General features: G+C 38.7%; 1 protein-coding gene across 2 annotated transcripts in view; it reads right to left on the bottom strand.

Annotated features, from left to right (window-relative positions):
• Nucleotides 1–25,075, bottom strand: part of LOC122813052 (cholesterol transporter ABCA5-like) — a 2,390,735-nt gene that overhangs the window by 1,557,027 nt on the left and 808,633 nt on the right. For both annotated transcript variants that reach the window (XM_044085171.1, XM_044085172.1), the window contains exon 7: nt 19,932–20,073. In XM_044085171.1, the coding sequence (XP_043941106.1) occupies nt 19,932–20,073 (142 nt within the window). The remainder of the gene's footprint in view (nt 1–19,931; nt 20,074–25,075) is intronic.

The following is a 25,075-nucleotide window of genomic DNA, read 5'->3' as shown; positions in this document are numbered from 1 at the left end:
TGGTGGTTTCCTAGGAGGTTTTACATTCTTGATTCCTCTGAGGAACTGCCTGAGTAGAGGATGTGAGAAGACAGGGGATCAAGCTGTATTCTGCAGAAATAGCTGATGCATGTATCTTGATGGAGGAATAGGACAGGCCTGTATGGAGAAGCTCTGCCAAATACTCCAGGATGTTGGCAATATCTATCTTTGACACATCTTTTCCTCTTTCAGTGCTCCAAATGACAAACCTTTTCCATTTCCTGCATAGTTCCTTCTTGTAGAAGGTCTGCGGGCCTCCAGGATAATGTCTTTAACCCTTTGGGATAAATCTGGGTTAGTTGCTGTTATGTAATGTTCCAGGCAGTTAGTTGCAGAGTTTTTAGATTTGGATGCATGATGTTGTAGTCGTTCTGAGTTAACATCAAAGGCATCAGGGGTAGTGTCCACGTTCTCCCCCGAGACATGTTCCTCAGCAATGGATACCAGTGTTGTCTTGGCCAATTTGGAGCTATCAGAATTATCCTTGGACGCTCCTCTTTGATTTTCAGTAGTACCTTGTGCATCAAAGGAAGAGGTGGAAATGCATATGCTGTCAGGCCTTTCCAACTGAAGGATAGAGAGTCCACCTTCCATGCAAGTGGGTGGAATGTCCTTGTGCAGAATTTCTTGAGCTGGTGATTGAGTGTGGATGCGAATAGGTCTATTTGTGGCATTCCCCATTTCTGTGTGATGGCCTTGAAGATGTCCGGGTGTAGCATCCATTCGTGAGCATCCGAGGTAGTTCTGCTTAACAGGTCTGCTAGGATGTTTTCTTTTCCCGGTACAAATATTGCCTGTAACTGAATGTTGTAGCTCAGAGCCATATTCCATAGGTCCAGGGTCATTCGGCATAGAGGGTATGAATGAGTGCCTCCCTGTTTGTTAATGTACCACATGACTGTGGTGTTGTCTGTCCTTATCATCAAATGGCCTTCTTTGAGGAATGGTCTGAAATTCTGGATTGCTAGTTTTACTGCCAGCATTTCTTTTTGATTTATGTGCAGGTGCAGTTGATCTGGGGTCCATAATCCTTGTATGCATTTGTCTAGCATGTGGGCCCCCCAACCTAGGTCTGAGGCATCCGTTGTGATGGTTTGGCTTGCTTGTAAGTTGTGGAAGGGCAAGCCTGGGTTTGACTGGCATGCTTGAGCCCACCATAGGAACTCTTGTTTCAGGCATGGGATTAGTGGTATTTCGGTTTCTAAGCTGTGCCTGTGTTGAGACCATAAATTTTTTAGGTACCACTGTAGTTTTCTCATATGCAGTCTGGCATTGGGGACCAGGATTATGCATGATGCCATGAAGCCCAAGGCCTGCAGTACTTTCCTTGCTGTTAGTTTGTTCTGCTTTGTTAATGCCAAGAAGTAAAGAGGGAGTTGTTCTTGTTTTTCTGCAGTTAGGAATGCCATCTGTTTTACTGTGTCCAATTCTGCACCCAAGAATGTTCTTGTTTGGGATGGTATTAGTCTTGACTTTTTTAAATTGACTGTGTATCCCAGGGCTTGTAGTAAGCAAATGACTCTTTGTAAGTCTTTTGTCAGCTTGCTTTTGTTGTCCGCTTGTATCAGGCAGTCGTCCAGGTATGGATAAATTTGGATTCCCTGTAGCCTGCAATGAGCGATTACTGATGCCAGGCATTTTGTGAATACTCTGAGCGCAGTAGATAAGCCAAAGGGCAATGCTGAGAATTGATAATGCTCTGATCCTGCAAAAAATCTAAGGTATCTTCTGCAATTTGGTCGTATGGGGACGTGCAGGTATGCCTCTTTGAGATCTAGAGTTACCAGCCAACACTCCTTGCCCAGCATGGGAAGAAGTTGCTGTAGGGTCAGCATTTTGAATTTTGGAACAATGATGAATGTGTTTAAGGTGGACAGGTCGAGAATAGGTCTCCAACTTTTCTCTTTTCTTGGTACTAGGAAGAGTCTGGAGTAGAATCCTTTGCCCTGTTCTGTTGGTGGTACTCTTTCCACAGCTCTCATCTTTGTTAATTGAGCTATCTGTTTTAGAGCTTCTGTTTTCTGATTTGGAGGTAGGTTTGGCATTCCTCTTTTACTGGTAAGGTGTGGAAATGAAACCTGTACCCTTGGTCTATAGTCTGCAAAATTCACTTGTCTTTTGTGATATAGTGCCAATTTTTTGAAAACAAGGCTAACTTTCCGCCTAAGGGTGCTGCTATTTGTTCCCTGGTAGGCGGTGTCAGAGCCAAGTCACTGTGATTGTCCTGTTGCAGTGGCAGTGGTTGTGTCTGTGCCTCGCTGGTTATTGCCTTGCCACTGGCGTCCTCTGTAGGCACCTCCTCTGGATTGATTTCTGCCTCTGGAACGCCTATTCCTGCCTCTCTGAGATTTAGAGGAGTCTGGAAAGGACCAATTTTGGAAGGCCAGTTCCTGCTAAACCTTGGGGCTGAACCTGTAAGAAATCTTTAACTGTTTGTACAGATTTTGCCTTCTCTTCCATTTTCTTCATTACTTGCTGGGCAGGAGAACCAAATAGACTGGCCTTATCCATAGGAGCATCTAACAGCTTTGCTTTAACATGATCCGGCAAGACCTGTTCTTTCAACCATGCATGCCTTCTTATAACTGTGCCAGTCATGGCTGATCTAAATGAAGCCTCCAGTGCATCATAGCCACATTTTAAAGAATGGTTACTAACCTGCTGAATGTTATTCACCATTTCTAAAACATATTTCTTATCTAAGGAATCATCAGAGGACAGTTTCTTAGTTAACTGATCAAGCATAAACTCTTGGTATTGGATCATATGAAACTGACAGTTCAATGCTCTAGCTGAGAGAGTAGCAGAGGTGTAAACTTTTTTACCCCAACTCTCTAAGGACCTGGATTCCCTTTCAGAAGGGAGAGGGTTTTGCTGAGGTCGGCTACTGCCTTAGGCCCCTGGGAGATAGTCTCAGGATCTGCAAGTGGGGCCTTGTATAGGTGGTGATGAGTGTCCGGTACCCTGTAAAACCTATCGGGTTTGGCAGGGGCTGGAGGTAAGGTATCAGGAGCAGTGCAAACATCATTAAATGCATCATCCACAACAGGCAGTACTGGAGGTATAGCTAAGGGCCTATGTTGCGGTAAGTGTAGAAAGGTCCTAAGCCTTTTTCTTGAATCTGAGAAATCTTGTCCCTGCCATTGGAATTGCTCTCTCATGGCATGTAAGGTTTCCCCAAAGGAAAATTCCTCTGGTGGAGAGGCAGATGGAATAGATTCTTCAGCATCGGAATCTTCATAAGTAGAAAAAGGAGCCTCTGGATGGTCTGTATTGTCTGAATCATCAGAAGAATCATCTGAGGACACTGGCTCTGGGGGCTCTGCTCTAGGTCTCTTTTCTGGAGGCTGAGAGGCCCTGTCTGGGTGAGATTGGGATCCCATTATTAAAGAGATGAGATCCTCTGCCAGAGTAAGCATTTGAGAACTGGAACTGGGCCTGTGTGAGGGGGGCTTAACAGGCACTGATTTAGCAGTTTTGGCTGCTTTAGCCCTGGCAAAGGCCTTAATAGACATGGCTGCAGGAGGCCTAGCAGCACCACGTGCTGGGGTAGAGACATCCAAAGGGATGGTGTCCGATAATTCTAGAGGGACCACATTAGTAGGCAAAACTTCAGAGGCCGATTCAACTAGGGTAGCAGGAGCCTCGGTAGTAGTCATGGATTCGGCTGAAGATTGACCCGTTTGCTCGGTTTCGGCCGAAACCGAGACACTCGCGGTTTGCTTAACCGTGGTTTCGGCCGAAACCGCGGACCGCGAGTGTCGGTCTTTTTCTTTGCGTTTAACAATTTGAGAAGTCGGAGGATCCGACGGCATAATGTACGCAAAATCTGAGCCGAAAAACTGTTCAGCAAACTCCGACCGACGCCTAAGCGTTCGTTGGTTGAAGGAAGCACAGGCTAAACAGGCTGCTACGTCGTGGTCTGGGCCTAAACAAGGTAAGCAGTAAGAGTGGAAATCTTTATGAGGTATTTGTTTCCCACAAGTTAAACAGTTATTTACTTTTTCTGACATCGGCTGAGGCAAGAAAGAGTCCCCAACGGGGTACTTAGCTTTTTAGAAGTCTTCGAAGTAGTATTCGGTAGAATCTCTGGATCTGACCGACCGGCACTTGCGAACAGCTTCTGCTTCGGGCGCCACGCGGCAAGAAAGACTGGGGAAAATGGCGTCGGCTGATGCCTTTATACCCGAAGACCAGCAGAGATGACGTCGGGTGAAGTGCGACACCAGCCGAGGCCAGACCCAGACTTTGGAATCCGGCCGACCGAAGGGCTGCCTGACGACAGGTCAACCCATTTGTTAGGACTGCAGATGCATCCTTGAAGGACATCTGTATCTGAAGTAATGAATACTGTAACACAGATAAAAGTACTGGAAGTAAGATATTTAGAGAATGGTAGGAGCAAATTAAAAAACGGAAATCGCATGAGCAATACATGCAGAATAATGTCTTGGAGAAGGAACACAGTTTAAGGGAAGGCCGAAATTGATCAAGTTATGCAATGTTGGATTGATGATAACTGTATAAAAAATATATGTGATGCATAATGTTTGTAGCTGTGAACATGTTAACCAGGTTTGTTTTCTTTTATATAAATGTATGTTTGCCTATTTCTTAAGTGATAATCCAATCTTCTTCTTCTTCTTTCAGCTTTTCCCAGTTAGGGATCACCACAGTGGAACTCCGGTCCACTAATGATTGGCAGTAGATTTTTATGGTGCCAAGGTGCCAACCCGACGCCCAACCTTCAACGAAGGCACGCCCATTCACACATTTCTTCTGAACGCCACTCGACAGCAGGGAGGACATGCAGACTCCACACAGAAGGCACTCCAGCCGAGAATCGAACGGGAGAACCTCTTGCTGTGAGGCGACAACGCTACTGCTGCACCACCGCAGCTCAGTCTTAAGTGATAATCCAATAAAGGTATTAAAAACAGACCATGCATGAATAAAAAAGTAAGATAATGATGCATGGTAATGATCTGAAAATGAGACAGTGACACTTTCCTACTTATTACTTAAAAAGATGAATTTAAGGAATGGGTAGTGGAAATAATTTGTGCATTATTAGGCGAGACAAAGTACATCAAAAGGGACAGATAATGCGTGTGATAAAATGAAAATGGAGTTTAAAATATGGCAGAAATAAAAGATATGGGAAAGCAGCAATAGGAATTATTTAGAGGAATTCACTAAGGTTAATGCACTGTAGAAAAGTGGAATGTGAAAGAGCAAGAAGACCAAAACTGCTGTGTGCTAAAGGGAAAGTAAGGGACTACTTGGAAAATGTGCACAAGTTTAGCAATGTTGCTGTTAATTACTCTACCACACAAATGCATTTTAGTGCAGCAAATTAGGCAACAGAAATTAAAAGGAATTGTGACTAGACATATGGAGCCTATAAGAAGTAAAAAACATAGATCTTATAAAGGTAGTAGAGATAGTTCAGAAATGATATAATAATTCCTATAATGCAGAGGAATTGGGAAGCCAAGAAAAGGCATAAATGGAAATATTTATGAAAGTCTTAATGATGCCAAGGTCACAGGAAGATGAGGCCCAACAATAGCTACGAAAGGAAGAGATGAGATAAAAGCAGACACATACAATCCAAGCACAGATGGCTCTCCTATGGAAATGTGGAAGCTAGGAGGAAAAATGTGCTAAAGATCTGTAAAGTTTTTTTTTAATATTTTAAAATGGGGGGGGGGGGTGGTACCGTGGAAGAAAGTTGTGGTGGCTGTAGTACCCAAAAAAGGTAAAGACCCTATAGATCCAGCTTCATGTACAACCATTTCAATTAAAACCGACTATTAATGTACCTGAATAAGAGTGAAGAGACTGGCAAAGGTGTTGAAGGAATTGATCAAAATGGATTCATGTGGTTTCGTGGCATGGACACAAAAAACACCAGTATTGGTGTCGATTCTTTCTATAGAGAAAGCACTTTATAGAGTCAGCTGGGGTTTTACAAGGAAGGGCAAAGGTGGTATTTACATTCCCTAGCAGAATAATACAGTTAATAAGGAGGATAAATAAAGAGTCAGAGGCAAGAATTAACTAGGCAGAATTCCTGCTTGACAAGTTCTGTTTAAGGAACTGGTTAGTTTTGTCTTATTTTCTCTTTGTTCTTTGCTCTATATTTAGAAACATTTGCAAAGAAAATAAGGGGATTCATAAATCCAAGGATACAACTGGCATGACAATCAAAAACAGAGCAGCTTTCTTTGCAAATGATATTATTTTGTGTTTGTTAAGTCCAGCAAAGGACGTTTTTGTGTTGTGGAACATTTTCAGACTGTTTGAAGTCTTTTCAGGATATAAAATAAATGAAGATAAAACAAATGTTATAGCAGTAAACTATTTACCTACACATGAATTGGTTCAGCAACACCATTATGTATGGGACAAGATGAGAGGGAATATTTATGTGTACTGATTAAACCATTGTTACAGCAGCTAAGGATATGTGGGAAGAGACTTTAGAAGTTCCCGATTACAGATACGGATAGCAAATACAAGTGAAACTGTTTAGTCCCTTTGGTTTAATATACAAGTCAGGTATATTTTTATCAACAAGATGAGAAGCTGTGTATGAAAATTAATAAAGAGTTGAAGGAAGTTATTTGGAAGGGAAAGAGAACAACAATTACATGCAGAAAGATGATTCTTCCCTTGGAACATGTTGGCTTGGGGTTACCTGATTCAAAGGGGCACTTCAGAGCTACACAGGTAAGGCTAATATACATAACTCAAGCAAAAGGTTATAAATCAAAGTGGAAATGGATGATGATGATGAAATGTGGGTAGCTTGAGGGATAAAGACAGAGTACGATTTTGCATGTAAATCCTTAAGGGCAGCAACAACCATAGAGAACGCTATACTACACTCACAAAGTAGCAGAAAGTATTCTAAGAATCATGTCAGCATGGGAACAGATAAACAAGATTTTATGAATAGGGTTGACTGCAGGTAGGGGTATACAAAACCCACAAGAGTGGGCTGAAACTTACTGGATGAAATAAGCAAAGGAACAAGAACACTCAGCCATCTATCTGCTTCACTGAATAAACTACTTGAAACTTCAACAAGGGAGAGTTATCACAGAAAGAATCTCCTAGCTCTCATAGCTAAAGTGATTGTGTCTGTACTAACCCTTTGTACTCTGCTTCTTATCAGTCCTGTCACCCTCTGTGTCACAAGTGGGATACCACACCTGACTTGAGCTTTCTGTATTACCTCGGTCTTCTGGAGTTAAAAAAAGGGAAAATTACCAGATAATATAAAATAATGTACAACTAACTATAAGATTCAATCAGAGGATGTTAGAAAAGATTGAGAAAACATAATGGAAGAGCAATTTACAAAGGAACAATGGGAAGAAAATGTTAAGGCTCCCAAGTATACAGCAAAATCCAGTTGAATGTTTTATAGTACCTTTTAAATCTATAAAAGCATGTAGCCAAGGTGCTAGATGGAAAAGTGTTTTTTTGGGGTTTTTTTGTGGTCACCACTACGGCTTATATATAAACAAAGTCCAAAAGGTTTCGGATTTTTGCATGGAAGTGTTTGGATAGGTAATTTTACACCCCAAGTAGACTTCAGAGAATCTCTCTCGGACACATAGCAAATGCTGGAGGTCTGATGTGTAACAGAGAGTAACTGGGATTATGTTTTTGGAAAATGTAACAAGCTGACATGTTTTAAAAATTCATTACAGAATACTTTGATGGGAATATTGGGGGAACAAATGGTTGTAACTTAAGAAAATTACTATTTTGAGCTGGGATATAGGATCTCAATTGCACAGACACAGTAAAGCCTTACTAAGTTTAATGTTACTGGCTGCAAACTGCATTTACTCGACACTGGAAATCAAAATCTAAACCAAATGCAACTGAAGTATTGAATATTGTGAAGGAGAAAAAAATGGAGGTGGAATCTTAAGAAAATAAATATAATTTCTGAGAAGAAATATATGCAGAATAATGTACAGGAAGATGAGTGAGGTGAACGGAAGACAGGAATTGAGCATCACATCAACATATATAATGGAGTAAATGAAAACTGTTAAAAAGCAAGCATATATGTATATTGCATGAGAATTACACCTGATACTGGTACTACAGTTCATTTTTTTCTAGTAATAAATGGGAACTCATGCTGCCATTTAAACTGTGATGATTTAGTAAAAATGTTTAAAAAAAAGAAATGTCCGTCATCAAAGTCTGGTTCTTTTTTTTATTTTGACAAAGGGCATCTCTAGTTTGGTTTTTATCAGTGTGATCCACCAATGGAATTCCTTGTGAGCTGGAAGGATAAGTGGAATTATCTCTTGAAGTATGTGCAGGTGCTGGCACCGCAGAATGCTTAGGTACCACTGTCGACCCTGTACAGCAGTCTTGATAAAGGGATTGCGAAAACTGAGAAGGAGATGTAGCCTATAACTTTTAAAATAGCACACACAGTCACAGGTAAAAGGGCTGGATCCTGGCAGATGAAAGTAATTAGGACTTGCATCTATGCCTCAGTAAAAGACTTTCCAATTTTTTATGTACACAAGGAACCATTTCACATCGAAATCATCAAATACCAAAACAACAAATAGTATTCACAGAAACTACTTTTACCAATAGTGGAGCTTGCCTTTTTCTTCACTACAGTGTGACCTTGGAGTTCACATATATAAGTCCAGGAGGATGTGGGGTGCAGAGAGGCTTGCCCCCTGCAAAAAAAATTTGTTCTAATGTTCACCGAAAGTAGTTTTGACAAACTTTTTTTAATTTGTTTGTGTTCGCTAAAACTACCTTCAGCAACTCAATGTGAATCAGTACAGCATAACCACTACAAAACATCTGGGTTGGGAGTAGAGAGAGGCAAGTTTTCTGCATATGGAGGGAAATCTGCAGTCTGATAAAGCACTGAACTGTATAATTTGTGTGCTGGTCATCTGTTTCTGCAGTTTAGTTTGAATAAAGCAGTTGTCCAAGTACTCCAAATATGCTTAAGTGTGAACACCTTATCATCGGAGGCAAGTAATGACTGGGGGTTATGCAATTTATTCATTACTTGTTCACTTAACTGGAACAGTCTCTCTTGGCTCAGTGAGCCCCTTCTTCAACACAGACCCTGGAAGAAAAGCTCTATGTTCAAAATAGCAATACAAAGGTATAAATCAAATAGTATGCACAAAAGTAACATAATATTAACATGAAAAATCTGAACAGTTTTATAAATATGCTTATTTTTGTACTGGACATATACAAACTGGAGCATAGATAGGTTTCAATGAATACAGTAATAGAGTTCTATGCCGTGTGTCATGCATGGTACACTTAATAAATATCCTCTGACATCATCCAGCCCAGGCTGCATTCTTAGCCATGTGTGCCATCTGACGACCATGGCAAGGGTCAATGCCTTAGCACAGGCATCTGGCTAGCAGAGCACTTTTTAACTGTGTGCTTGTTCACTCCAAGAGCCATATGTAAAAGATCTGAAAGATGCTGTTTAAGGATGGCCTCCCTCTTAAAATATTCCTTCATTAAATTTATTGTTTTCCCAAAAGATATATAGTCTGCTGAGGAACATATTAAAGAGACTCATCAGTGCAAGAGAAGAGTGGATTTGAAAGGTGGAAACTATGTCTACTTCTGCCATATCAAAACTGGAAAAGACGTCCAGTGAAGGCTGTTTCTTTTTATTTAAATGGACAGGCACTATCTGAAGGAGAAGACTTACCTGGTAGCAGTGACAGTACAATGATTCTCTGCTTGGCAGCAACATATAATTCAGGGAACTGTCTGTAGTCAAAGTCAGATGTGGAAGTATGAAGTAAATGGGTACATGCTTTTTGGGACAGTAATGAGTTGGCAGATTTAAAATTTCCTACAGAGTCCTCTGACAAATTATTGGGGGAGCAAATGGCTGTAACTAAGGAAATTATTCTTTTGAGCTGGGACACAGGATCTGAATTGCCTAGATATAATAGGGCCTTATTAAGTTTAATTCTGTTAGCTGCCTAAAAAGCAATTAATAGAAAATGGAAATCAAAATATAAACCAACTGTATTAGAATTACTGAATATTTTAAAAGAAATAAAATAACTGGAAGACAGACCTTAAGAAAAGGAAAAATAACTGGAAGAAAGACCTTAAGAAAAGGAAAAATAACTGACAGGCAGACCTTAAGAAAAGGAAAAATAACTGACAGGCAGACCTTAAGAAAAGGAAAAATAACTGGAAGGCAGACCTTAAGAAAAGGAAAAATAACTGACAGGCAGACCTTAAGAAAAGGAAAAATAACTGACAGGCAGACCTTAAGAAAAGGAAAGGAGCAGATTACAGAAAAATAAATGGAATTTGTGGGGACAATGCATGCAGACTAATGTTCACAGAGAAGGACGAGTGGGGTTTAAGGGATGGCAGGAAATGAGTGTTTATGTAATGTGTGGGGTTTGGTTTTATTGGCCTGAATTTGTCCATGACAGACTTAAGAAAAAGTCATGGACATTCAGAATTCCGATATAGCTGAAACACCTGATGTCCTTATGGGGTCATTTGCATATATCCCATGTTGCCTCTAATGCAAGCAGTTTCAAGGTATCACACAGTGAAAAGCCTAGCTTGGCTAGATTTTTCTTTTAGTTTTTTTTTTTTACTGATTAGTTGTTATGTGTGATGCTGGCACTCATTGTTTTGGATTGATTTATGTACTGTTGGACTGAAAGACAATTGTTATAAAGAAAGAGAAGATACCATGTATATTGTTTGTAAACGAAAAAAAAATGTCAATATGGTTTTCTTTTCTATTAATGTAAGTGTGCCGATGTCTTAAGTAATATTTACTAAATGTGTTTTAAAAAAGAAACAGTAGCCATCTCAAGCAGCCTTAATATTTTAATGCATTTAATAGAACAGTGCACAGTTTAGTTTTATTTAAAGGTAGCCAGTGCACCATTTTTTTGGTCCCATGAGACCTCATGTTTAATGGCCCAATCCCCAGTACCCAATGCCCAAGTCAGGTCTACCAGCTACTCTCTAACCCCCACCCCCAGACATACTCCATTATTGCTGGAGCCAGTTGTGGATCCTTGAAGGTGTCCTGCGGGCTTGGCTCATCTGTGCTTCTATTTGTGGGGATTTTTTATGACCTACCCACTCCCTTTGCTCACTTACTAACAGACTTCTTAAGGTACCACAACTCTCACACAAAAACTACATCATACAAACAAGTATAGAATACAAAAATACTTCTCCACAGGCACTTTTAAACAACTGCTCCAAAACTGCAATTGGTCCCCATTAAAATACCTCCCATTAGATGCAGCAGTCGAATATTTAAACAGTAAATTTATGGATGTACTAAACACCCTGGACCCTATAAGACACATTAAATCTAAAACAAATTACTGTCCATGGCTCACAAAGGAGATCAGATAACTACTAAAACAAAGAAACTCTGGTACCAACATCAGGCCAGCAAAACGAAGGCCACCCTTGACAACTACCGTCACTTAAGAAATATTTGCAAAAAGCAAATTAAAACTGATAAAAAACAGTACTATGCAAACATGCAGCGCAAACACCAAAATAACCAACAAAAATTCTGGGAACACTATCAAACAACTTATATATCCAAGCCATACTTCCACCCCATCACCAAATACCCATAACTCAGAAGAAAGTATAGCATCTCAGTTTAACTCCTTTTTTAATAAATTCTATACTCTCAATTATAAAAAATAAAAATAGTCTCCAACAAATCCCTCTACCTGTAACCAATGACACCACTGCCACACTCTCCCTCCAACCAATCCAAATAGGTAAAATAAAGAAATTATTGAGCAAACTAATACCTACAACTCTCACTGCTGACAAACTATGAAATGAATACCTCAAACTAGCAGCCAACGTCATCTGTTACCCACTGTCAATTCGAATTAATAGATCCATCTCAGAACAGTGCATACCTACAATTTGGAAAATCCCCTACGTAATCCCTCTCCACAAAGAATATACTAAATACAAGTGACCCAGCACAGTTTAAATACCTGCTAAATACCCATCTAAACAACAGCTGATTATGCTCTTGCTCCTCACCAGGTTGAACTTGTCTTTTCCCCACCTCTGCCCACCCTCAAACTCTTCTCCCACTTACTACTCTCATGTTTATATAACATTCCACAAAAATGTATTGTGTGTTCTTATATGAAACTGGACAAGCATTACTGAATAGTATTCCATTGTATAGCATGCCTTCTTTTTGATTCTGTATATTTTTTTCTGGTCTGTACAAATTTGTGCTGTTATACTGTGTACTTTTACATGGAGCCTTTCTCCACCTGGCCTCAGCTGGAAATGGGTAACTAGCCTAGTCTGACTTCGCCGGTAAACAGATATTAAATAAATAAATAAATAAAGCCCTTTAGCATTAGTGACATAAATATTACATTAGGTAATGCCTATGGATGTAGCCATCGGTTTTGGGTAACTGCTCCTATTTGGAAGGTTAAATTTCATTTGTTGAAAATGTACATAGTTTTGTGTTGTTAATAGGGGAGGGAGAGGCTCTGAAATGTATGTATTTTTTTGCTTGAGGGTTTTGACTACAGCAAAATGTGTTGAAAAATATGACATAGGTTCAAATGGAGATGAGAAGATACAACTGCCTAAAAGCTCAGGCTGACAAATAGTGTGTGCATGTAAGACAAAGGCTGGAAATACACATTCAAAAGAACAATCATGTATAACAGTGTAACAGGTGGCAGCAACAGCTTTCTATCACAATAACTACTCTATCCTTATTATCTTGTAAAACAAATGGTCTTACAGGTACAGACAAAAAGAAAGGGGTACTGAATTACATTACAAAATGTAGGGTGCAAATGGCAATGTTGCAGGAGACAAATATGAATAGAAATAAGCCTGCAAAATTGACAAAGAAAGATTTCAGGATGGCTATTCAGCAGAATGTCAGAGACAAAGGAAAAGGGGTGTAATAATACTAATTGCTACAGCTGTTCCAATGCTGATATAAGAGGAAAAAAAAAAAACAATGACAGTAGATCTGTGGTAGTAAGGGATTACCGGCAAGGGCAGAGGAGGATTACACTGGCAGGTATTTAACATTCCATGAAAAAATGCTGTTATGGAGCTTAATAAAAATTTTGAGAGAAATAATTAGCTTTCAGCAGGAATATTACTTATAGGTGGGGATTGGAACTTGATTTGCAAAAGTGAAGATGTATCGGGGGACCAAGAAGAGAAAAATGTAACAAAGGAGGATTTTTGAAGAAATGTTTGAAAATATTTAGTAAGAAAAATGTGAATTCAGTAGAAGGAACTTAAGACAGAATTTACATATAATTCTCCAAAGTACAATAACTGGGTTAAACTGTATATAAATTATATTTTTACAGAACCATGTGCATTTAACTGAAAGCTTTTGTCATGCATATAATAACTATTTCAGATCATGCACCAATAAAACTAAGATAAAAATTCAGGGTAATGAAGTAAAAATGAGATACCGCTGTTTTCCAAATTACCTGTTAAAAAGACAGAAATGTAAGGAATGGGTAGTGGGAATTATTCAAGAGCTATTACAGAAGATAACATTTCTTCAGAAGGGACAGCCAATGAATGGGATAAAATGAAAATGGAGTTTAATAATAGGGTAGAAATAAAAGTGAATGAGATATGGTTAAGAGGTAATAGGAATTATTCAGAGGGGATGACAAAGGTTAAAAGTATTACAAAATAAGGGGAATCTCACAGAAAAAAGATGAGCAACTGCAGTGTGCTAAAGAGAAAATTAAGGAGTATCTGAATAAAGTGCCTTCATTCAGAAATATTACCGTTAAGCACCTACTTTTTGATAACAACCCCCACAGCACAAAAACTTTTGGCGCCATGATTTAGGCAACAGAAAGCAGACAAGGTTGCCACTAAACCTAGGGAGCTTATGACAAGAAAAATACCAGAGATCCTGTAGAGGTATCGAGATATTCTGAACAGTTTATGAAAATTTGGATAAAGCAGAAGAATACGGAATCCCAAAAAGAAAAAAAAACACACAAATGGTAATATTTATGGAAATCTTAAGAAATGACAAGGTTAGAGGAAGATAATAATCAACAACTAATATTTAAGACCAGAGAAAATCAGGAAAACTGTGACATACAATCAATCCACAGGAAGTCTCCAGAAACAGAAAGCATTTCTTTGGAAGCTTGGAAGTTGGGGGAAAGAAACTAATAAAGGCTGTGGTGGCTGTATTACCCAAACCCATCAGGCCCTGCTTCATATAAACATATTTAAATTTAAAAGCATGATTATAAAGTCTATACTGGCTAAGAGAATAGGAAAACTTTGTCAGAACTGACAGATACAGATCAATGTCGTTTTGTGGAGGGAAAGCAAACATTTGTACACATTAATAGAATAATGATGATCCAGAGGGAAGCAGAATGCAAGAAAAGTCAGGATTTATGAGTAGAGCAATGAAAACATGTGCCTTCCATGATACAACAATAGGGTTAATTAGGAGGATGTATGAAGGATCAAAGTCAAGAATTACACTGGGAGGGTCCCACTCTGATAAGATGTCTTTGAACATGAATTTAAAAAAACAGACAAGGTGTCCTGTTTCCCCTTTGTCATTTGCTTTATATTTCCAGCCACTGGCAAATAAACTAAGACATTCAGAAATTCAATTAAATAATTGGTATGGTAATCAAGAAAAAGATGGCTTTATTTGCAGATGAAATTATTCTGTACTTGATAAATCCAGAAAAGGAAATTATGGTACTGTGGAACATTTTGAGACAGATTCAAGTCTTTCTGACATACAATATTAATGAAGACAAAACAAAGGATATAGCAGTAAATTACGTACCTACTAATTAATTGGTTCAGCAATACTGTTATTCATGGGAATGTGATGAGATGAAATATTTAAAAGTATGGATTAAAAAGGATTTGGTCTTGGCAGCTAAGGATATAAGAGAAGAGACTAAGATAATACACAAAATGTGAAACTGTAAGCTCTTGTTTATGGGTATGGATAGTAAGATATAAGCAGTGAAAATGTTTTTAGTCCCTTTTGTTTTATATACAGGTCAGCCATATTTGTATCAACTATAGGAGAAGTTTTGGACAATAATTAATAAAGAGTTGAAGTAATTTTGGGGAGGCGAAGAGGATGAGTGAGTGTTAAGTGGTATAAGATGATATTTCCCATAGATTAAGGTGGTTTAGGATTACCTGATGTGTATGTATATTTTAGGGTTACGCAGGTAAGTCTCATACACAACACAAGCAGAAAGTTATAAATCAAAGTGGAAAAGGGATGATGATGAAGTGGTGGAAGGGAGTTCAAGAAATAAGGAGAGTGCAGGATCTGGGATGCAGATCCTTAGGAAGAATAAAAAGTACAACACAGATTATTATATTCATAAAGTTGCTTAAGTATTCTAAGAATTAAGCCAACCATGGGAATAGACAAAGGAGATTTTGCCAATAGAGATGACTGCAAGTCAACAGGCAAGAGGGGGCTGCAATTTACTGGAGAAAAATGGCAAAGAAACCAAGATATTGGGAGCAAATAACTAGAGATGGAAATTAACAGAGTGGGATGAAGCCAAGCAGAAGTTTGGACTGTGGGTTGTAGACCGCTTTCATTACCAGAAACAGGTACCACAGTATAGGCAAGGACAGAGGGACATGGGAGTCCTAGATGAAAGTCCAGCTCTGGTATTGTTTTTAGTCAAGTATATAACAGAAGACGATGCTAAAAAGGGATAATTAGTAGGGCATATAAAATACTGCACGATAACTGTAAGAATCAGTCACAGGAGGTTAGAAAAGATTGGAAAGAGAGAATGGAAAAGCAATTTACAAAGGAAAAATGAATGGACATATGTATGTCTCCCAAGTAAGCAACAAACTCCAGAAAGTTTAGGACTTTTGCTTGGAAGTACTTTCATAGGTAGTTTTATATTCCAAGCATACTTTAAAGAATTTTTTTCTCAGGTAGACAGCAAAAGTCAGAGGTGTGATTGGAAAGAGAAATGTAACTGGGAACACGTTTTTGGAAGCTTAATGAGTTGACAGATATTAAAAACTTCCCTGTAAAGCACTTTGTCTGAAATACTGCAGAAGCAAATGGCTGTAAATAAGAAAATTATTCTTTTGAGCTGGGACCCAGGATCTCAATTGCCTACGCATGCTAAGGCCTTATTAAGTTTAATGCTACTGGCTGTCAAAAATGCAATTACTAGAAAATTTAAATCAAAATCTAAACCAGCTATAACTGAAGTACTGAATATTGTTAAAAGACATAAAAAAGTGGCACTGGAATCGTTATAAAAAGGAAGAAGCAAATTACATAGAAGTAAATGGAATTTGTGGGAATGCTTGTAGAATAATGTTCAAGAGTAGGAGTAAGGGTTAAGGGAAGGCAAGAATTGGACAATTTATGTAATGTTGGAACAAATGACAGTTGTTTTAAAGAAAGAAAGTATATATGCAATGTATACTGTATGAAAAATGTTAATATGGTTTGTTTTCTTCTCTGTTAATGTATGTGTCCCTATATTGTGACAATTTAATAAAGGTGTTTAAAAAATGTCTCATACTCTCTGCTGACAGAAGCATTATGACTTAGATTTTGTCCGTCTTTTTTTTCCAACTATCTGAAGAACTGAACTGCACATATTGAAATGCACTTCCATCAGATAAATCAGGGTTGGTGACTCCTTAGCCCAAAGCTAGGATTACTCTGAGCAACACATAAGCACTAAATGGATGTATTCTGCGGAAAAGGGCTTTCTTATTAAAGGATGGACACAGCTTACAATCAACCATTCCATGCAAAGGCTCAAGGAAGAAAATACAGTGAAGGTGATAATCTTTTGGTGGGCATATTCATGGTGACCTTTTCAAAAGGATCTTCAGTACACAGCTCTATCACTCATAATGCAGTGCGATGCAATCCAAATACTAAGCCACTGAAGAAAATTCCTTGTGCATTTATCATAGCTTTAGAGTCACCAAGGATATAAGGAGCTAAGGTTTGATTATGAACTGTGCAGACCTGGATGGATGCTGGAGAGAGAATGGGTAACCATTTTAAATGTTGGGACCCGCTGAGATTAAATGGCTGGAATTACATATACTAAGTTCGAAATGGTCATTTCTCGGAATATTCAATTTTCCTGAAGGTATGGCAATCTTGGAGTTGGTATATATATATATATATATATATATATATATATATACATATGTGTGTGTGTGTGTGTGTGTATCTGTAAAAGGTTAGGGGGTGTGGGGATTGGGGATCCACAGGGAAAAGCAAGTTTAAAGGAGAAGAGTGGGGCTTGGGGGTCCACAGGGAAAAGCAAGTTTAAAGGAGAAGAGCAGGGCTTGGGGGTCCACAGGGAAAAGCAAGTTTAAAGGAGAAGAGCGGGGCTTGGGGGACCACAGGGAAAAGCAAGTTTAAAGGAGAAGAGCGGGGCTTGGGGGTCCACAGGGAAAAGCAAGTTTAAAGGAGAAGAGCGGGGCTTGGGGGTCCACAGGGAAAAGCAAGTTTAAAGGAGAAGAGCGAGGCTTGGGGGTCCACAGGGAAAAGCAAGTTTAAAGGAGAAGAGCGGGCTTGGGGGTCCACAGGGAAAAGCAAGTTTAAAGGAGAAGAGCGGGCTTGAGGGTCCACAGGGAAAAGCAAGTTTAAAGGAGAAGAGCGGGCTTGGGGGTCCACAGGGAAAAGCAAGTTTAAAGGAGAAGAGCGGGGTTTGGGGTCCACAGGGAAAAGCAAGTTTAAAGGAGAAGAGCGGGCTTGGGGGTCCACAGGGAAAAGCAAGTTTAAAGGAGAAGAGCGGGGTTTGGGGGTCCACAGGGAAAAGCAAGTTTAAAGGAGAAGAGCGGGGCTTGGGGGTCCACAGGGAAAAGCAAGTTTAAAGGAGAAGAGCGGGGCTTGGGGGTCCACAGGGAAAAGCAAGTTTAAAGGAGAAGAGCAATGTTTGACATTCAGCCTTGGTCCTATTTGATCTAATAATAAGTGCTGTCAAATGGTACTGCTAAAGTACTACATATTGGCAGCGTCAAAGTCAGTGAGGAGAACTTTTATACTTTAGAAAACAGCTACATCGCACAGTGTTTTGGGGACATTTGAGAAGTAGTACCTTTCTTGGGCAAGCTGGAAAACTTCAGTTTATTCAATTCTTTATTAAATTCCTTTGTTAAATGATTTTTGTTGGACTTCACAACATTACCACTTTTACCTTATGTTTCCTCTTACTCCATGTTTTCTACATCTAAGGAGGAGTTAATAAAATAAAAATAATCATGAACACAGAAAGTTGAGGTGAAAAAACTGGCATCAGCCAGTCATAATTATGGAACAGTATTTACCTTCACTCTGAATGAAGATTTCTGAAAAAAAAAACAATGAACTGTACATAAGCATGAGTCAATGCACATCTGGAATTATTCCGGTGTTAGTGCAGGATCTCAGGTACTACAAGTGCCAAGAACTGAAGAAGACTCCTAGCAATACTGGCTACATAAGTGTCTCATGCACCTTTAAAAGTTCGAGAGAACACCGACATATAACCATTTAAAGTCTACACAAGGAACAGAGTACTGCCGGTGAAAACCTAAATCGGATAAAGACACAGGTAAGTGAGAAATAACTCAAATGCTTGATTTACTGTTACAGTAGTCCTGTCAGAAGAAGACTGATAATGTACCACAAGGGCTCAGTGATTTGTTTGGTTTGATTATTACCTGCTGCTCTGCAGTATTTACCAAAGTACATTAACTACTGGAGGATCCTTGGGTAAGCTAATTTAGAAATTACTTCTAAAACAATGCACTCCCATCAGAGTTACATAAGAAACAGAATTAGATCAGACACAGACATCTATTTCAACACAGAACCTATATTGTAAGCAGTAAATTTCTCTGTATATGCAACTGTATATGTGGACATTCACAGCCTAGCGCAGAGAAATGAAGCCACTGTGCAGCCAGACTGTCATTCTCTATACAAAACACTGATGCAAATATGACATACAAACTAGTGTGTGGTATGTAGCATGGGTTTCTATGAGGACAACAAACAACATTATATTGTTTCTGATCTGGTCTGTGAAATACACCTGCCTCAAAATTGTTGTTACTCTAATTTTTACACGTTTATCCATCTTCCCATTCTCATTACCAGTTTACCTGACTCAGGATTGTGAGGAGCCACAGCCAGGTCTAGTAAGAAAACAGTAAACTCTGAGAAAGAATCCTTGACAGCATGCCAGCCAGCTGTAGGACAAACAGACACTTGCATGCATATGGCACACAATTTCACCAAAGAGAAACTTGCAACATCACCAGTTCAGTTATGCAAGCCTTTAGGAACTGCAAGGAAACTAACATCCTAGCAAACATACAACTAGTCCAAATACAAGTTTGAATAAACTCTGTATACAGATTTCTGTCATATAAATATACTGTTTCTTTGCTGTTTTGCTGTTGTAATTTATGTATATACAACCCTTAGTTTCCAAGTTTAAAAAGTAGTGTCTCAAAGTAATTTACATGGTCAAAAATGTAATTAATAAATAATGAACTGCATTACTAAACTATATTTAGTTAGCAACGTGTCTGTTGGTCAGTGGATTACTGTGATACTATAATACCTTTTCTATAAGTAAGTGAAAATGAACGCCAACATCTGGATTTTCTTCCATTAACAATGTTTAAATTAAGGTATACCAACTTCAGCATTAACAGTTATAAAGAACAGCATACCAAGTTCATATTAAACTACAGAACATTAATGAAATAAAAATTAAAATTCAGCACTTTCTGACACTGTCATTATTATATGCTTTTATTTTATTTTCACTTACTGCAGACAGTCCATAGAGAAAGAACAGAAAGAAAAGCACAAAACAGCTGCTTCTTGAAAACAGTGGCGACACTGTAGTAATGACTGCCATCACCAGAGACATGATGGCTAAGAACCCAATGTAAATCAATCCCCAGGAAAGCCTGAAACGAACGAAAAATATATTGCTTATTATTTAGTTCATTAAAATTAAGATTACAGTTTTACAGTTTACTTTCAACTTAATATGCATTACAACATATTTTTGAGAGAGTACACAATAACCAAATAAATCTTTGAAAACATGTTTGGACCAGATTTAAGTTACGTGGCATAGTTATGAAACAGAAAAATACATAAATAAGAACAGTCAACATGGTAACAATAACAGTATTCAAAGACATAATACTCTACCTGGTTTCTACCCCCTCACCACCTGAGTAGAAAAAAGAACACTGTGACTGACTGCGAACTGTATTAAACACATACCCTTTAAGCATTTGCTCAACTTAGTCCTCAAAAAGCATTAAAAATGTGCATTACAAAGCCATTACAAGCAATGCAACCACAGGGGAAAAGGGTTGGTGAAGGCACTAATCATAATCTAAAGTAGGACAAAATGCTGAAAATAATTCTCTCTACACTTGACTTGTGTTAAGGCTTCTAACCAGTCTGTTGCTTACTGAAGTACTTTATTTAACCTCATTTAAAGTCACAGAAGATAAGGATGTAATTTCATAACTTATCTGTTCCTGTTATAACACTCAGTACACATGCATGTTGAATAAATAATCCATCTAAAATAAGAGAGGATTTGTTTGGATCTTAATTATTATGAACAACCTCTAACAGAAGACCATACCATGTGGGCCAAATTTACCCTATTTGAGCTGTACTTAGGACAGTTAACGGAAATCTTTGAGAAGGATCACCTTAACAGTAAATAATTACATCTGGGTTAACCTGCTTTCTATTTCTTGTGTCTCAGATAGATTTTCTCTACTGCTCCTTGTGAGGCTGCCAGCCCAGTGATCTAAAATTCTGTAAATAATCATATGTCATTTGTGAATATTAATATGATCCGTGCTATGTGTATATTAAGTAACTGGTGCAGAAGTGTGTGTTGAACTGTATGTTACGTACTGAGCTTCACAAATGCAACCACAGTGTACCCTACTGGAAAATAACAAAAATGTATATGGACTATGTGCCTGTGCAAATGTGTGTTTTCATGGTAGAAACTGAAACATACAGAGTTAACTTACAAACCTCAAGCAAATAAGTTGAAAAGTAGTGTTTTACAATTATGTTTCAGTGCAGAAAGGAGTCAGAATGTCTAGAGCTAAAAGTTTCTTTCTATTGTCTTGAAACAGAAGTAATTATTAGGTTTCAAATGTAAAAGTGTTAATTGTTTTACGACTTCCATTTCTTGGCAAACTTCTGAGAGATGTGTACTTCTCACATAGAGATGTGAAAAATTATGTTAGTTTCTGGTAGCCTGCGAACTGAAGGCAGTTGACAGAGTGATGTCATCCTGGCTAACCCAGCAGTAATGTGTATTATTAATTTAATTTAAGAATTATCTGAGAGAGTGAGAATTGGCTTTTTGCATTTGTCTTTGGACCTAGAAACATCCCACTCATCAGCACTTCTGCTTGCGTCTTGCTAATAGTAAGTAACTAGGGAAAAATTATTTCTCTTAGATATAGATATGACTATATTAAAGATTAGTTTGTTTTCTGTATTTATTTGAGACTGTCCTGCAATGTTTTTTTAAATATTTCCTGTGATTCTGAACTCTGTAGTCACTGTGTTGACTTACTGACTGTGGTCTTGTTCTTTATTATTAAATACATTTAAACCTTTTAATTGTGGCTGGTTTGTAAAGTCTTGGTCAGACTTACCATTTGGATTATTAGTAACATTACACAGTAGGATTGGTCATCCTTGGTAAGGGTCTTATAGTAGCTGATAAAGAGCTGGATGGTGGCAGTGATAACTACCGTTTAGTCTGGGCAGAAGGGGGGCATAGCTAGTAAACCTGTGCCAGCCTTTCCCAGGAGTGTGTGTGTGTGTGTGTGTGTTTCTATATAAATCAAATCTCAAAGTGTGTGTCAGCTACTTGGGCTGGGACATGAAGCACTGGTTGAACAGAGAGGGTGCTGGAGGTTTTGGCTTGACCGCTCGGCTGAGATTTTAACCCTACAGCTGTGCCAATGGGGAGTCTAATTGGGGATCTGTTACCAGCCCCAGACTGACTGTGATTTCTATGTGCTCTTAAGAGAAATTGTAATTTACTGTGTGTGTACTTGTCATTCTCCCAATGTGCACATCCCTCACTGGTGCTAGTGGTGAGGATTGAGGCTCCTTGATTACTGGGCCAGTGCAGAGGCATCACACTTCTATTTTTCTGCAAGCAGCAAAGTTGGTCCTGCATCTAAAGTATACTTAAAGTTTCCCTAAAGGCCTTACAAGAAGAGGGGTACTAGACATAAAAATGATGACAATGAAAAGAAAGAATGACAGTAGGAAAAGCTTAGAAAAAAGCGAAAAACAAGAAAGGTTGGAAAAAGCAGTGAAATCTAAAGAGACAGTAATACAAGCCAATGAAAAACATGCAAGTCTTCTACTACTTTGGTAGAGAAAGATATGTCCACTTTGACAGCTCACCAAAATGGAGATCTGCAGCTGGTCACAAAAGTACCCAAAGAGAACTCTTTGATCTAGTGTTTAAAACTTAAAAAACAGCACCCATTATCAGTATCTTCATCAGAACCACTCAGAACAACATATTACAAGAACAGCAAATGGCAGATGTTAAATGTATAACAGCTGATAAGCTAAAGATCATCAGTGCTAAAATGATGATAGACATAATGGAAATAACCTCTAAGTACTACCCACCCCCACAAATACATATGCATGAATGCACATAGCCTCCCCCCACATACACATTTACACAGGGACTAACATATTCCATCTTTTCATCTGAAAGACATAAACCTCCTCAGTTACTAAAAAGGCTCCATGAGGGCAAAAGAAAACATGAAATAAGGCCCTCTCATTTATCCAAAGAAGAAGAAGAAGGGGGAGACTTTACATGGGCCAGAATGAGTACCCCCCCCCACACACACACACAGACTCAAATCATGAAGATACATCTTCACAGTGATCTGACTATTCCCAACCTCACCCCTTTCATCCCCAAAGGGACAACATATTTACAGAAGTAATATATTGTATGGGAGTGGGTGACTGATCATCAGAGGACCTGTCTTCTTGTAGAAAACAAGTATGTTAAAATGATGCAACTCTGACAGTCAAAGTGGATGATGCCTCCTCAATTTTACATATTTCAGGATATAATGAAGTTAACAGCATGCAAACATTTGTCTCCCACATCTGAAACAGCATACACACTCTAGGACAGAGGAAGACAGTCTCTTATAACGTCCATATATTTTCATTTGCAGAGTGTGTTCTCTTGTTACTTTATGCAGATAATTCTGTACCATCTCTCATTCACAATGTGTTGCTTTGTGGAGTTCTTGCTGGATACACCTTATATTCACCTGTTAGTTAATACAATTCTTGCACTTTTTGTAACTATACACCCAGACTGAGCCTGAAAATGGTTCATGTGGATCAATGCTCTTTTAACAACACATACATACATAAATAAATATATAACAAGACTATGAATAAAAAGACAAGGTCTCAATTCAGGAAGATTATTGTGATGTGTAGGACTGGTGCAGGCCTGGTAAACATTTACGATTCTAAGAAAGCCCAGTCACAGTGCTGCACCAAGTACAGCATCACAGTGGGCTGTTTCAGCAGCTTACCACAAATGTTATTGACACATTCTAGGGAAGTGGCCTTTGCTAAATAGCTAAATGCTCTCCTCCTGGAAATGCCAGCGGTAAGGCACTTAGGCAGTTGAGTGATATAGCTGTGTATGTAACCTCAGCCGGCCATGTTAATAAATGTGTCCACAAGCTTGCATTCAGCGACTGCTTAGGTAAGTGCTGAGGAGTTTACTGGACAGGCAGTGGTGGTGAGGGGTGCATGTGTGTATGTCTGTGGATACATGTGTGAGTGTATGCAAAGAGATTAGTGGTATCAGGTGTGTGTATGTTTGAACCTGTCTGGGTGGTCACAGTAAGGAGGGTAGTTAGGGCATAACTAAGAAAGGTGTATGTGTGTTTATGTGTGCATGGGTGAATAGGCAAGAATGTCAATGAGTGCTACTGGGTGATGGGTTGTGCGTGTGCGTGCGCACGCACATATAAGAATGCGTTTGTGTTGGGGGATTGTCACACCTCCACACTCCCCTAAATTAATGAGCAAATCATGCAATGTTGGAAGGTGGGGAATGTTAAACTCTAAGGATACTCTTTATATCACACCTTAAAGGCACTTAAAAAGAAAACAACGTTTTGCAGTATAAAAGATATGGGGCAAGGAGAATACTCTTGTTATTCTGCTATAAAAGCATGCAAAAATGTTTAAAAAGATTCAAACCCTGTACAATTACCACTCATGTACAGCTCTTTAACACAGTCTTAGCTCTCTGTGTCACAATTAGGCAGGAGAGATACTCCTACCATAGGTTTACCTTTAATACCGCGAATCACAAACGTGCGAACGATATATGATCGAACTACCATTTTCAAGATAGACTGAATGCGAACTGAAACTGTGCGAATATGTAAAGGTCGACTGCTGAATGCTATTCGATGATTAAACAGTCGCATAGATGAAGTACGACCTTAAATAATGTTGCATACGTAATAACGTATGTCCGGCGTTCTGTAAAACATTTTCCTGCCAAAGTTTCATGTGTATGTTGTTAGTGGCGTTCACTAGTGTTGGAAAACATCAGAATCGGACGCAGAAGGGACTACGGAGGTAATTATGTTAAAGTATTACAGAAAGCAATTAAAATAATGTGGCATGTATCGTCAATACAGTTTCAAATGTCTGCAAGTTGTGTTAAGTATCATGATCAATATATGTTAGCACTAAATGTACTTGTATTTATATGTAATTCTACGTAGCCATACCATGTCAAACTAAGGGTTTTTATAATCTTGTGATGTTACTATCGCAAATTAAGTTGTAGACAGTGTTTGAAAGGTTGTGTTTGTACAGCGGAGACGTTCA

The sequence above is a fragment of the Protopterus annectens genome, chromosome 10.part0 (assembly GCF_019279795.1).
Source record: "Protopterus annectens isolate FY-2018-M chromosome 10.part0, PAN1.0, whole genome shotgun sequence".
NCBI lineage: Eukaryota > Metazoa > Chordata > Ceratodontiformes > Protopteridae > Protopterus > Protopterus annectens.
The sequence above is the reverse complement of the archived record's forward strand: the minus strand, read 5'-3'. Positions and strand labels throughout refer to the sequence as shown.